General features: G+C 39.5%; 2 protein-coding genes and 1 long non-coding RNA gene across 5 annotated transcripts; 1 reads left to right on the top strand and 2 right to left on the bottom strand.

Moving 5' to 3' along the window:
- Positions 1–841: 841 nt before the first annotated feature.
- LOC113645991 (vicilin-like seed storage protein At2g18540) lies at positions 842–4,562 on the bottom strand. Of its 3 annotated transcripts, none has more exons than XM_027151986.2 (3): positions 4,277–4,562; positions 2,599–3,081; positions 842–2,200 (listed from the first exon to the last, which is right to left on the bottom strand). In XM_027151986.2, the coding sequence occupies exons 1-3, from the start codon at positions 4,284–4,286 to the stop codon at positions 1,803–1,805; spliced, it is 891 nt and encodes a 296-aa protein (XP_027007787.1). In that variant the 5' UTR covers positions 4,287–4,562; the 3' UTR covers positions 842–1,802. The 3 variants fall into 3 exon arrangements, with proteins under 3 accessions (XP_027007787.1, XP_027007785.1, XP_027007786.1); XM_027151984.2 differs by lacking the exon at positions 4,277–4,562 and adding an exon at positions 3,843–4,249; XM_027151985.2 differs by lacking the exon at positions 4,277–4,562 and adding an exon at positions 3,843–4,244 and having other exon boundaries at positions 842–2,197.
- LOC113645993 lies at positions 3,314–7,887 on the top strand. The gene is made up of 2 exons (XR_007139540.1): positions 3,314–3,455; positions 6,374–7,887. It is a non-coding gene; the product is annotated as an uncharacterized LOC113645993 (long non-coding RNA).
- A 912-nt stretch (positions 7,888–8,799) lies between these two features.
- Positions 8,800–13,657, bottom strand: gfod2 (glucose-fructose oxidoreductase domain containing 2). Its single transcript, XM_027151987.2, has 4 exons — positions 13,319–13,657; positions 11,772–12,128; positions 10,825–11,003; positions 8,800–9,993 (listed from the first exon to the last, which is right to left on the bottom strand). The coding sequence occupies exons 2-4, from the start codon at positions 12,022–12,024 to the stop codon at positions 9,322–9,324; spliced, it is 1,104 nt and encodes a 367-aa protein (XP_027007788.1). The 5' UTR covers positions 12,025–12,128; positions 13,319–13,657; the 3' UTR covers positions 8,800–9,321.
- Between the last annotated feature and the right edge of the window lie 147 nt (positions 13,658–13,804).

Below are 13,804 nucleotides of genomic sequence, written 5' to 3'. Positions count from 1 at the left end.
TCTGTTAATTCTTATTCGTTATTTCCTTTATCATTAATTATGTTTACCTTCTGCTCTGTGTTTATGTTCTGTAAAGCTGCTTTGAGACAATGTCTATTGTAAAAAGCGCTATACAAATAAACTTGAATTGAATTGAATTGAATTGAAAAAGATCAGTGTTGTTTGGTTCACAATAGTGCAGGGGTAAAAAAAAGATGGTTTTGGGTTTTAAACACTCCATGAGCACACACACACATATACATACACACAAACATACACACACATACACACACACAGACACCCACACAGACACACATATACATACACACAGACACAGCTACACACACAGACACACAGACACACACACATATATACACACACACACACATATATACATACACACATACACACACAGCTACACACACATACACAGATACACACACAGCAACACACACATACACAGACACACACACATATATACACACACACACATACACAGCAACACACACATACATGCACACATTCACACTTCTTGTACCAGACGCTTGCGTCTGACTGCTGTGAAAACATCATTTCATGACCTATGTAACAGTAAAGTTTACACAATGTCTTTCATAAAGAATAATAAAATATTTTCTTTGGTCGTTAACACAAAAGACCCAACTTTGTGAACTATCTTCATTGGAAAGTTTATATTCATTGTGAGCAATTAAATAAATGAAACTTAATGAGTAACTTTAAATACCTATATATTTTTTAATTCATTCGCCCACAACCTCATAATCTGGGCTCATGTGGCCCCAATTTAATTCATCTATTTACCTGTGAGTTTGTTGGTATTTAATGATTTGTGCAATAAGAATGTTGTTGAAATGTTTTTTATTTAATCAGGAATGGAAGTGAAACTCAACATGCACGGAGTTTAGCTTTGTAGGAAAACGACTTATAGTGTCATGGTTCCAGGGGCAAGCTGATTTTTTTTTCTCATAATAATTATAATTCACTTCTTTTGCTTTCCAAAAATACAATTGTATTTTAACAGTTGTATGTTACGCATAAAATATGAATGTACATAACGAACAAGAAACATTTGTCATACGTCAGGTGATCCTGTACGTCAGTCAACTTATAAAAACCTTGCTTTATATTTCATTTATAAAATGAACAAAAGTAAGATATATAAAAAAAAAATAAAAAAAAAAACTTTGGGACAATTACACAAAAAAGCCTAGGTGGCTCTATATTCAGGAAATACCAGTCACAATTTAATTCAGCTCTTTCTAGTTATATATAATTTTAGGTTTAGCTGACTACAACATGAATATAGGTGTCTTGCTGAAAGATGGGGTTATGGAAAGGTAAAAGGAAGCTCATATCATTGACAATCAAATGGTTCAGTACAAAAAAAAAATAAAATAAAAAAAATTCAGTAACACTGCTGTGTCATATCTTCTGCTCAGGGGTCCTGGTCCACTGATGGATAAGGGATGCCGATACTTTGTACAGCAGGGTGGACAGGCTGCCATCAGGTTTCAGATGGTAACGTGGGATACTGAGGCCATTAGAAAAGTACGGCTCATGACAGGAGCGTGTGTGAATGCTGTATTGAGCTCTGCAGAAAGTACAATGTTAAAAATTACAGTGAAAAGCATCTTTTACAGGAAAATGTCCTCCCTCAACATCATCCTGTCTCAACATAGAGAGTACATCCAGAGGGGGGGGAAAGGCAAAGTAATTAAACCTGTCAGCTACGTTCACTAAACATTTTAAAAATTACAAAGAACTGGAAAGAACTTGCTAGAACAGTGAAGCGATAAGACAAATCAACAGTTGTAAAACTCAGACACTTGGCCCTGTATGTGTCCCTCTCTATGAATTTCCTGTCTTTGCCTCTCCAGCTCCTCCCTCTCTTTACGAAACTCCTCCTTGGCCTTAAAAAGCTCCTCCCTCTCCTTATGGAGTTCTTCTTTTTCTTTCTGGAGCTCCATCCTGATGGTTTCCAGCTCCTCCTTTTCCCTCTTCAGTCTGTGATGTTCGTCCTCCTGCTCACGTTTCTGGTTCTGAAGCACTCGCCGTTCTGCATCCAGCTCTCGGATCTGCTGCATTAAATCCCTCTGCTGCTGCAAACTTCGCCCTTCTTCCTGCTGCACACGCCTTAATGCCTCCGTCAACTCCCGCTCACGCTCCAGGATCCTCCGCCCATCGCTCCAGTCGACTACTGCTAAACAGACAGCAAAAATGTAAATCAACTAAAAAGTTGTGGCTGAAACTTTAATGGCAAAGAACCCCACAGTAAAAAATTTTAAAAAAATCAATAATTAATGATAAATTATTATAATTTAAAATAATAATTAAATATAGAACTGAAAAAGAAACTAAAACAAGAAAAAAGTCACATTTAATACATAAATAACATTTTAAAAAAGAAGGATCTGTAAAAATACTCAAATGTCTGAGTCAATCAATAAATGAGTAATGTAATATATATATATTCCTAAGTACAAGAAAAAATGTTTAATCACATTACATAATGATTTGAAGATAATATTTTTATTACCCAAGTAAGAGTATAATTTATAACTGAATATGAAGAGAAGTAGAAGCTGAGGAGATCCGTACCCGTGAGACTGCTGCTGAGCTGAGACGGGACTATACGGTTGGTTGGCGCAGCACGGGTTTTGGGCGAAGTTGCAGGGACGTAATCAGGATCCTCGTTTTTGCGTTTGGGGGGACGTTTCTGTGAATGCTCCTCTAGCTGAGCATACTCCGTAGGATGTTTGTTCTGTAGGTGTCTGATGAGGTTGCTGGTGCTGCTCTGGTGCTGGATCTTCTCCATGCACAGTAAACACAAAGCCTTTTTCTCCTGGTCCACTTTGCGGTAGTGAACCCACACCGCGCTCCATTTGCGTGAGGTCGGGGTTTGGGTCGGGGCGGGGCTGCCCTCTTGAGTCCCTCTGCCCTCACCTTCGCACCCAGATGTCTCTCCTTCTGTAGCCGCTTCTCCTGCAGCTGCACACAGGATTCCTCGGATTGCCCCGTCCATCTCCGCGTCTCCCACCTCGGCCGGAACTTCTACTTGCTGCTCATCCATCATGACGGTCACTGTAAAGAGGGGAGGCAAAATGATACCCAAAAGTCAGAAAAAGGAAAAAAATATTATTGTAATTAATAATAATAATAAGACGAGACACAGTAGTTGGTGCTGACTGAAAATGAGCCATGTCGTGTGTTTTTTGTTGTAAAACAGCTCAGAATCTCTATCCCTGAGACAGTCGATTCGATACGTTTCGATTCGGTCGGTTTAGAGAACCGATTCGCTCGATCCGTTAGCAAAGTTCAAAATGAGTGATTCATTTTAGTGGAAGTGAACAGAGTCGCGCGTGACACTCGCACCGGATTACGATGGGGTGTTTCGAGGTGTTATTGACGCTCACATTGTATTTGTCGTCACGTCTAATGTTATACTTTTTCTGACGGTAAGTGAAAGAACACACAAGGGCAAAAATGGCGTCTGAAAAATGGCAGGACGAAGAGAAAGAACATCCAGCCGATGTTAGCCTGCTAGCTAATTAGCGCGGATGTCAATAAACTCCTGAACGCTTCGGAGCTCCAATCATTCACTTTGCGTTGACTCGAAAAAGGTTTTATAAGTGGATTTTATTACGATTTTTATTCGCTTGAACATCACGGATCTTTTTAAACCAGATTATGATCACGTTGGCGCCAAGACTTAGCTCGATAGCTTTAGCGTACATGACGGTCTTTATGTAAACACGAACAACACGCTGTTGATGTGGTTTGTTTAAAAACCGACGAGTGAGCTATAAAAACAGCACATGTGTTAGAACCGTTACAGTCCAAACCTTCCACACAGCCGCTATTATGGTTGGATGCGCTTTTTCCCGACGTGGATTTTCTCTTGTCCAAAGCGGAGAAATCATTCGGATGTTTCGCTCGTAAATGGCGAAGCATGTTGGTCGTATGACCGAAATATAGAACCGTTTTCATACAAAGGAGACATAATACTCTTTTCTCATCCTCGGCTTGGAAAAACGACCACACTATGCTTCGTTTTCGTGCCGCCATTTGAGAGTCGGTTTGGTTTTGTTCTGAGCGCCCTGACTGCGACACTCAGTACTGCCCCCTAGAGGACGGGAGGTCTCCCTGCAGCGCCGCATGTAATTATCTCTCTCACTCAAACACGTCTGAAATCGCACCGTTTCACCAACGAGTGCACGATTATAAAGTTGTACAAAATAACCTAAAATCCTGGGCGTGTTAACGAGCTCCTACTCACCGTATATCATAACGTTACACCGGTGCTATCATCACTCTGTCGTCCTGCACACCGTTAGCTAACAAGCTAACACCGATTTATCACGATTAAGAACCGTAATTGAATCGAGACGCGTATAAAACGAACCCGTGCAGCTTTATACCAAACTTTTAAAAGTAGTTAATTAAATGAATAAAACGATTAATCGTCCGTTTTTATTGGTCAAAAGTCTGAGGTAAAAATATGAAAAGATGTTGCCATAGTAACTCGCGGTATTCCTCTGAGTCAAGAGTGCGCGCGAGTCGAGTCGAATCAAACCAAACAACGCGGTGCATTATGGGAATTTCATGACCGCTAGAGTTCCTCAGAGAGCAAAAGTAGACAGAGTAGAGTAGACACCTATTATTATCGTTCGTCTTCTTCTTCTTATTATTCCTATTGAAGTCAATGGCAGCCCATAGAACCGTACGTAGGAAAGTTATGAAATTTGGCAAACATGTAGAGGCCAGTCTTAGAAGTTATTATAGCAACTTTGGTGCGTCTAGTTCAAACCCTCTAAACGCCAGTCCAAAACAAATTGGGTGCGTTTTGACACACACTCCACACACTCACCCACACACACACACACTCACTCACACTCACACTCACACTCACACACACACATATCAGAATAAGAATTAGCACCGCAGTGACACACTCACACACATATCAGAATCAGCACCGCAGTGACACACACACACACACACACACACACACCAGAATCAGCACCGCAGTGACACACACACGCGAATTGTTCTGAGCGCATCTGATCGGCTTGACCCCGCAATCGCTGCTTGCAGCTATATTTATTATTATTATTAGTTTATTATTTAATTTGTGCTTGAACCCCCCTCCAACAATCCGTAAATTACATGTAATAAAATGGTAACTTTTAACATTAATAAAATATCCGTCTCAAATTTAAAGGAATGTTTTGTAAAATTGTTTTTGCTTTGAAGGCAAATAAATAAAATAAATATTAACATAATAATCACTCTTCTGATCCTTATTTTTTTCCTCTTGTTCCAAACAATTTTGCAGACATTTTTAATGAAACTGCTAAAAGACGTGTTATAAACGGACATAAGAGTAGCATGAAGTAATCTAACCCTCATATGAGTTATTATTCAACTACACATAGTGTTTTAATTAAATTATGTTGAAGAAAACTACGTCTCATGGTTAATAAGCAATCTGAAGTAAAGATATACCATACGACTAAAAGTATGTGCACCCCTGACCAAACACGTGTTGGTTCCCCGAACTGATCCCACACAGTTGTACAGAACATCTCTGCTCGGGAAAGCTTACAGTTTCCTTCCGCCGTGAAGGTCAGAGTGAAGAGTTCGAGTGTCCTGCGGAAAGCCCCCCGACTCTGACTCAACCCCACGGAAGCCCAGACCTGCTCGCCATCATCAGTGTCTGATCTCACAAATGCTCTTGTAGCTGAATGACCACTAACCCCCCCCCCCCCCACACACACACACACACACAATCCAACATCTAGTGGAGAACCTTCATCAAAGAATGGAGCTGATTTAGAAAAGCAAAATGAGAATTAACATTAATGAGACATTGGAAGACCACCTCAACCCTGACACACAGATCCATCAGTGTCAAATATATCTGAGTCTGACATTTTCATATATATTCTAATTATTACGTCTTCTTCTATTACTATACGGTAAATGTAAATCAGTCAATAAAGTTTTCCAGTCAAGAGACAAATCTTGTTTTGCAATTACCACTTACAATTAGTTCAAAATGCTGTTGCCAGATTTCTTTTAAAAAAGCATAAAAGCGATCACATTACCCTCTTCTGAGGACTCTTCGCTGGTTGCCTATTGAATACAGAATTCGTTTTACTCTCACTCGTTTTCTACCGCTTATCCGAACTTCTCGGATCTCAGGAGTCATCGGGCATCAAGGTAGGATACACCCTGGAAGGAGTGCCAACCCATCGCAGGGCACACACACACACACAATTCGTTTTAAAATACTTTTATTTGTTTTTAAGTCCCTGCATAATCAAGCTCCTATTTATTTATCTGAATTATTACATCCTTACTCTCCTTCCAGAAGCCTAAGATCAGGCAACCAGAACCTCCTCACTGTTCCCTTTTCAAGACTTAAGCCAAGACTTCAAGACTTTCCACTCGGTGATATCATACGCAAGCATGGACTTCAGTTCCACTGCTATGCAGATGATATTCAAATCTACCTCACCACCAGCTCCAATGCTCCATCTCTGCCTGACTCACTCACAGCATGTATCAGGGACATTAAATATTGGATGTCCCGGAATTTTCTTAAATTGAATGATAAAAAAACTGAGATATTATTGATTGGTTCTATTGCCACAGTCAAAACGATGAACCAGTCTTTTGATGTTCATGGAACTCACATTAAGTCTTCGTCATCGATCCGAAACCTTGGGGTTTTATTCGATTCAAATCTTTTGGCCCTCACATTTCTTCTCTTGTTAAAAACTCGTCTCCGATCTTCTCTCACCATAGCTGATACTGAAACCTTAATTCATGCACTAATCACTTCACGTCTGCACTATTGCAATGCCTTATTTCTTGGTCTTCCAAAAAAACTTATCGCAAGATTACAATATGTTCAAAACTCAGCAGCAAGAGTTCTCACCTCCACTAGGCGCTCTGCTCACATTACTCCACTGCTTCATGACCTTCACTGGCTACCTGTAGCATCACGTATACACTTTAAGGTATTGCTTCTAACGTTCAAAGCATTAAATGGTCTTGCTCCTCAATATCTGTCTGACCTACTTTCCCCTTACCGCCCTGTCCGGTCCCTTAGATCAGCTGAACTTGGTTTGTTGTCCATCGCTCCTTTCCGTCTGTCTACTGTTGGTGGAAGGTCATTTAGTATAAATGCTCAATTATGGAATTCGCTGCCTCCTACACTACGAAACATCACATCTGTGGGTGCATTTAAGTCCCAGTTAAAAACATATCTATTTAACAAGCATTTCGGATAATGCAATTATATGTATTATGTGCTGTGTATATGTAAGTGTCTGAATGTACTGTATTTGTGAAATGTAAAGCGACCTTGAGCTATGGAAAGGCACTATATAAATAAAACTCCTTCTTCTTCTTAAGCGTAGAGAGGATCAAGCTTTCTCAGTGATTGGGTCACCCCTCTCTGTCCATTTTTAAGTCCCTTTTAAAAATGTATGTTTTCCTTGGCATATCCATAGTTTTGCCTTTCATTTTAATTTCTTATTGTTCTTTAACTGTTCTTATTATTGCTTGTTTTAGCGTGTATTATTATATTGTTTAATTCTGTTTTGCTTTTATTATCTCGTCTTAGTATAATTTTTTTCTGTGTGTTTTTACTAACACTCTTATTGTACAGCACTTTGGTCAGTCTTATGGCTGTTTTAAACGTGCTATGTAAATAAAGTGAACTTGAACTTGTTTTATACAAGAAAAAAAAAGATACTTATGTGAAAGATTATTCATAAAACCTGCTCTGGGAAAAAATGTATCATTTATTTTAACACAAAACAGAAAAGACAATTGCAATAAATTCTGAAGTATTTTATTAAACACTTTAATAAACAATGTTTTCTCTCTCTCTCTCTCTCTCTCTCTCTCTCCCTCCCTCCCTCCCTCCCTCACACACACACACACACACACACACATACAGTTTCAGACAATAAATACATGCCGGAATCTTTTGTGTATCATTTTAGCCATCCTAGTTTCTAAAACAGCAGCCAACAATTCACAGCAAGTGTCATGTTACAGGATTTATCCAGAATGTGTATTGAACTGAGTAGCAGCATTGATGCTGTCTGTATGGCTCAGAATCAGAGCACTGATCTCAACTCCAACGTTCCTCTTCTGAGCCATACAGACATCATCAATGCTGCTACTTAGTTCAATAAACGTTCTGGATAAATCCTGCAGAACTACACAGCTTAAAATGTTTAAATAAAATACAACAAATAAAAATATTCACAGCTGAAAACCTAGTTGTGTAGCTTATGGCGGAGAGTAAAGGTGAAACACACATACACACACATACACACACACACACACACAGCGATTCCAGTGATATAACTCCAGTGTTTCTTCAGTTGGTATAAAAAATGGTTCCACTCTAAAAGATAATCAGCTTTGAGAGCTTCTCACACAAAAGACAACAGAACGAAATCTTCACTTCCTGTTTGAAAGTTTAAAACTTCCCTCCAACACTTGTCTTTAATTTGAACTGATTTCATATTTTATATGTACCAACCCGATAATAATGATTAACTTATAGAGCACATTTCTCAAATTCCAGATTTGTACGAGAGATAATAACTATATAAGTTATGATACAGGGTTACGAGTGTTATGGTGTGAAACGTTCACTGCAGTATAATCTAATCGCAGTCGGTATTCATCACAAATGTAAACACAAAGTCAGAAGCAGAAGGCTGTTTGGTTTAGCTTTTCTCAGCAGTATTGAGATGTCTGTGTGTGTGTGTGAATCATAGTCTATGATAAAGACAGGAATGTTCCCGGAGTGAAGACGTGTAGTGTGTTTACAGCAGGAGCGCTGCATTGTGGGTAAGGTGGTGAATACTGTTTGTTTTGTATGCAGAAAATCTGCATTCTGTGTAGGTCACAGGTGAAGTTACTGATCGTACAGAGTGACACTGTAAAAAGTGTAACGTTGATATTTATAAATCCCACTCTCATTTCTAAAGGAGTAAATGGTGAGAGAAATCTCAGTAAGCTGTCATACGTCCTAAATAGTGATATGATTACGATCTGAGAAACACATTCATGTCTATCGGTTTTTGCTCTCCAGCTTGGAAGCAGTGTAGAAAGCTTGAAAAACTCAAATTTACTTGAAGGACAAGCGTCTGTTGTCTGTTGTGTGGAAAGCACTTTGTGCCTCGGAATGCAGTGTTTAGCCTAAAACAGACTGCCATGTTAGCAGAGTCAACAAACACCGGATGTCTACAGCGGTGCCGTTTGTTAGCCGTTCGTCATTCAGTCGTCGCTTCAGTTCAGAGCGGTTCTGTGGTTCTGATTAGGATCTACATCCTCAGTTCTGACGTCCACGTTCTCCCACTCTCCAGTGCGATTTGACCGTTTGATGGCATCCACCACCGTCTGAACGTACAGCCCGTCCTCAAACGTGGACGCCATGGCGATGGGTTGCCGCACCCAGGACCGCCGGTCCTCCTGCGCCTGGAAGGACAGACGCAGCTGAGTCACCATCGCTTTCAGTCCTGTGACCGAAGGCCCTGCCCCTGAGCTGTTGTCACATAAAAGAAGCTCCTCCCCCTCCATGCTGTTTCGTTGGCCATACAGCTCGGTGCTCCTGGCCACCAGTCTCCCAGACGATCCCACCAGCATGACCTCGTGAAGATCGGCGCCCGGAAGGTTAAAGTTCAACGTCACGTTGCAGACCACGCCCCCCGATATGAGTAGCTGAAAACAGGCGTAGTCGTCAGCGGTGACGGAGCGAATGCCGCTGCCCGTGGCGCCGTGCCGCACGAAGGTCCTAAGCATGCCGTGAACACGTTCGGCCCGCTTCCCGGTAAGGTAGTTCAGGAGGTCGATGATGCAGGAACCTACTGTGTGCAGCCCACCGCCGCCCATCAGCTCCTCCCACGCCCAGCCATACGACTGGCTCAGCAACGAGCCGCCGTACACACGTGCTTCACACACCTGGAAAGAAAACAGGAAATACAGGACCTCAGGACCACTGTACACTTCTCATCGCTGATATTTCATCACATATAAATGCATTTGATCTGTAAATTTACAGCCAGTTATAATAACAAATGGTATGTTTTTGCAAATTTAAAACATGTCCATATCGTTTGTTTTGATGTTTTTATACAAATTAACCTAAGTACACAATTACAGTACCCCAAACATTTAGAACAGGAAGTAAACTTAAGGAGAGAGAGGAGCTTAATTAAAAAAATAAAATAAAAATACACAACTCAGTTACACCAATAAATAATCAAATCATTATTGTATCTTTACATAATATGCCAAAAAATATTAATAAAAAGAGATCATTAAAAAAAATGCCTTTATTATTTTCATTATGTATTATTTAATTATGATTATTAACAAATAAACTTTATTATGCTGAACTGAAAACCTAGATGATAGTTTATTTTAATAATAAAGTTTAATTTTGAAAAGTAATTAGTTTATTTAACTGAAAGAAAAAAAAACAAAGGCATGTTTTGTAAAAATAACTAGTGACAGAATGGAGAGACAGAACAGAAGAGATTTTGTACGTACAGAAGATATAAAAGTTTACACACACACCCCCCTTTTACAATGACAGGATGTTTATTTTTCCCCTCGTATGTTTTTGGTTGCTGAAGCACATTAAAGGTGGAATACGAGCTGAGAATGTTTTGTCTTGGGTTCCTTTTGTGTACTTTTTATATTACCTGTAAACGCTGAGTGGGTTTCTTACACTCTGATGATAATGTACTGTATAAACTCCTATAAACCGGTGCGAAAGTGTGTGTTTACCTGCAGCGACCCGCAGTACCCTTCCGCAAGCAACCGCTTCATCAGGACGAAGGCGGGCAGAAAGCGCAGAGCATTGTTCATGATGCTCATGAGCTGCGGGTAATACTGTGCCGCCGTCACCATCGTGCAGGCATCCGTTAGAGTAGCAGCCTGCTCGCTGATCACATTCTTTCCAATTCCTACAGAGACAGATAAGTTCTCAGATTACTTACAGGAGCTAAAAAAAGAACCGGGCTTCAGCAAGGAGGAAAAAAAACCCCGCCTGTGCTTGATGTTTCATAACAACACGCCTCATTAATCATGCTGGACACAAACGAATGAATTAGAGAGCGTTCACTCAGGAAACATGCAATGAAGCAGTCAAAGAGCTTCTGTGGTTTTATATACGGATTACGCCGTCACATTTAAATCTTGCAGTTCCATTAGGACAAAAATATTGGCACCCTATGAAAGCTGGGCACGTTATTGTGTGTCTGTGGTAACTCATGTTTTAACTGTATTAATGACACTGAGCTCAGGAGAAGCTCTTATACTATATAGTGGCCATTTTGTCAATTTCAGGCCTGTTTGCCCTTTATGGAGTTTTGTGGGTGAGGCAGAATGTGATGTGAATGCACTTTGGGCAGATTGGTGTTCTTCAGCATACACACGAGTATGAAGTAAATCAGACATTTAAATCTGGTGCTAAATTTTAGTTCAGTTTGGTCATAATGTGATAAATGAGGTTCATTCTTGCCGATGAACCCGAGTTATCAGCACAATCTTTTTAAATGAAATGTTGAGGAAACAATTTGTCAACAAGGGAAGAACAATTGTGTGTGTATATGCATGCGTGTGTGCGTGTGTGAGCACAGAACTGGGTGCGGTTTAGGAAGGAACACAACCCAATCGGTTCGTTACACAGACAGCCAAGATAAAGAACATGAGAGACGAGTATAAAGTCTCACCCAATGCCTTCACTGCGATCTGGCGTGTGTGCGGCGGTGGCGTCAGAATGCACACGAGGTGGACTTCCTGCCGCAGCAGGACATCGTCTGATTGGCTGGTAGAGAAGGGGATGTTGAGCTCATTTGCCAGACGTTCCGCTTCCTCCTGTGTCCGGCCCCAGACGGCCTGAACAGGAAATCCTTCCGCCTGCAGTAAGGGCACCAGGGAGCGTACAGTCTGCCCTGTTCCAAACACACCCACACCCGGCAACATTCTACTCAACACAGGCACACGCACACCTGCTACACTCACGCTCTGTCAGCCATTACACATACGTCCTGTTTGAAGCTGAAGCTCCAACCAATCAGGGGATAATCCTACAGAGTGAGAGACAGAGAGAGAAAGAGAGAGAGAGAGATATAGAGAGAGAGAGAGCGAGAGAGAGAGCGAGAGAGAGAAAGAGAGGGCACATATAATTCTGAACTCAGTAAAAATTATTAACAGAAGAGATTAAATTAGAAAATTCATTCATGCAGTTAAGAAACGGTACAGTGACTGAGGTCATGACTAAATGACTGACATATTTCTGACAAACCTCCACATAACCTCCACCTATGATCTTGGTCCACACCCTCATCCGCCACATCCCCGTTAACTGTCGTATAAACCCAACACCACCTCAAATTTCCTATATCATCTTATAACCCAAACACCACCAACACATCACCTAACCATCACAGCTGGGAAATAAACAGAGTACAGAAGCTGAAGAAACCAATCTAAAATGACAATTAAACTAAGATACACCCATATCTACAGATAAAAGACAAACAAAATTAATTAGATTTTTTTAAAACAAAATAAATAAAAGATCTAAATCACATCCACAAATCACAGTATAATTTAACATTTTTAAATCTACTTGCACTTGCATTATTAATTAAAGATATATTTACAAAAAAAATAAATAACTGGAGAGAATGCTTCGTGTCAAGAACATTCTGTTCAAAAAAATATATTCTGTAATGTTGCTAAAAAGCAATTAAGAATTCTAAAAAAAAATTATATAAAAATATACATATATTTGTAGAATATATATTTATATAATAAATAATTCTATAATAAATAATTCTATAAAAAAATTAAATAATTCTATAAAGAATTTATAAGAAAATTAATAATAATTCTATAAAAAAAATAATTCCATAAAAATGTAAAAAATAATTCTATTTAAAGAATAAATTAAAAATAATAAAAATAATTCTATAAAAAAATTCATAATAAATAATTGTATTAAAAATAATAATTCTATTAAAAAAAGTTCATGTTTAATTTGGTGAAATAAAACAGGAAAATGACCGTTGGATGGTTTGGTATTATACTAATAATAATAATAATAATAATAAACAAAATAATAACAATAATAATAATAAGAATTACTTTTATGTAAGAATATCGTTAGCTAGGCTAATGATTAGCATGCTAGCTAGCTAGCTAAAACAAATCAACATTTTGACCAGTTTTTACGGTGTAAATGTTAAACACACCTTTAAACATTTTTACTCACCTAAATTACTTTTCGGAAATCTTTGTTTTGTTGCTTTTCTTTTAGGTAAAATCTCCCGAGTAGAAACTTGACTAGCATTCGGGTCGCCTCCCCTCCTCAGATCAGACCAGACCAGATCAGATCAGATCAGATCAGATCAGGACAAACTCACTTTCCCTCAGTAACATAAAAAGCTCTTATTCGGGTCACGTCATTCAGACAGGGTTCACACTTGTGCACCTTTTGTTGGTGATGCTGTGTTGTGTTATTATTCGCAGTAACACAGCGGTTTTCTGATCATCACAAACAGGTCAAGCTAGGAGAGTTCGCGCATGCGCAACACGAGTGTACTTTGCCACGCCCATTCAGTTGAAATATCTATTATTGTTTGCATACATGTGGCTTTTTATTTATTTATTTCATCATTCACACGTGATACACCTGTATACATCTAACACAGGTTACTGGTGTACCTCATACGATGCACTGCACAAAGTATTGGCACCC

Source organism: Tachysurus fulvidraco, chromosome 2, assembly GCF_022655615.1.
Source record: "Tachysurus fulvidraco isolate hzauxx_2018 chromosome 2, HZAU_PFXX_2.0, whole genome shotgun sequence".
Taxonomy (NCBI): Eukaryota; Metazoa; Chordata; class Actinopteri; order Siluriformes; family Bagridae; genus Tachysurus; species Tachysurus fulvidraco.
This window is presented reverse-complemented; position numbering and strand designations above follow the sequence as displayed.

Bases quoted from the DNA above. Each gene is read 5' to 3' on its own strand.
- gfod2 (XM_027151987.2), bottom strand. From the start codon at position 12,024: ATGTTGCCGGGTGTGGGTGTGTTTGGAACAGGGCAGACTGTACGCTCC. The intron at 11,004-11,771 runs GTGAGACTTTAT...CTGTCTCTGTAG, and splicing joins GATCGCAGTGAAGGCATTGG to GAATTGGAAAGAATGTGATC. The intron at 9,994-10,824 runs GTAAACACACAC...TTTTCTTTCCAG, and splicing joins GGTACTGCGGGTCGCTGCAG to GTGTGTGAAGCACGTGTGTA.
- LOC113645991 (XM_027151984.2), bottom strand. From the start codon at position 4,065: ATGGCGGCACGAAAACGAAGCATAGTGTGGTCGTTTTTCCAAGCCGAG. The intron at 3,082-3,842 runs GTTTGGACTGTA...CCCTCTTTACAG, and splicing joins TAATAGCGGCTGTGTGGAAG to TGACCGTCATGATGGATGAG. The intron at 2,201-2,598 runs GTACGGATCTCC...CTGTCTGTTTAG, and splicing joins GCTCAGCAGCAGTCTCACGG to CAGTAGTCGACTGGAGCGAT.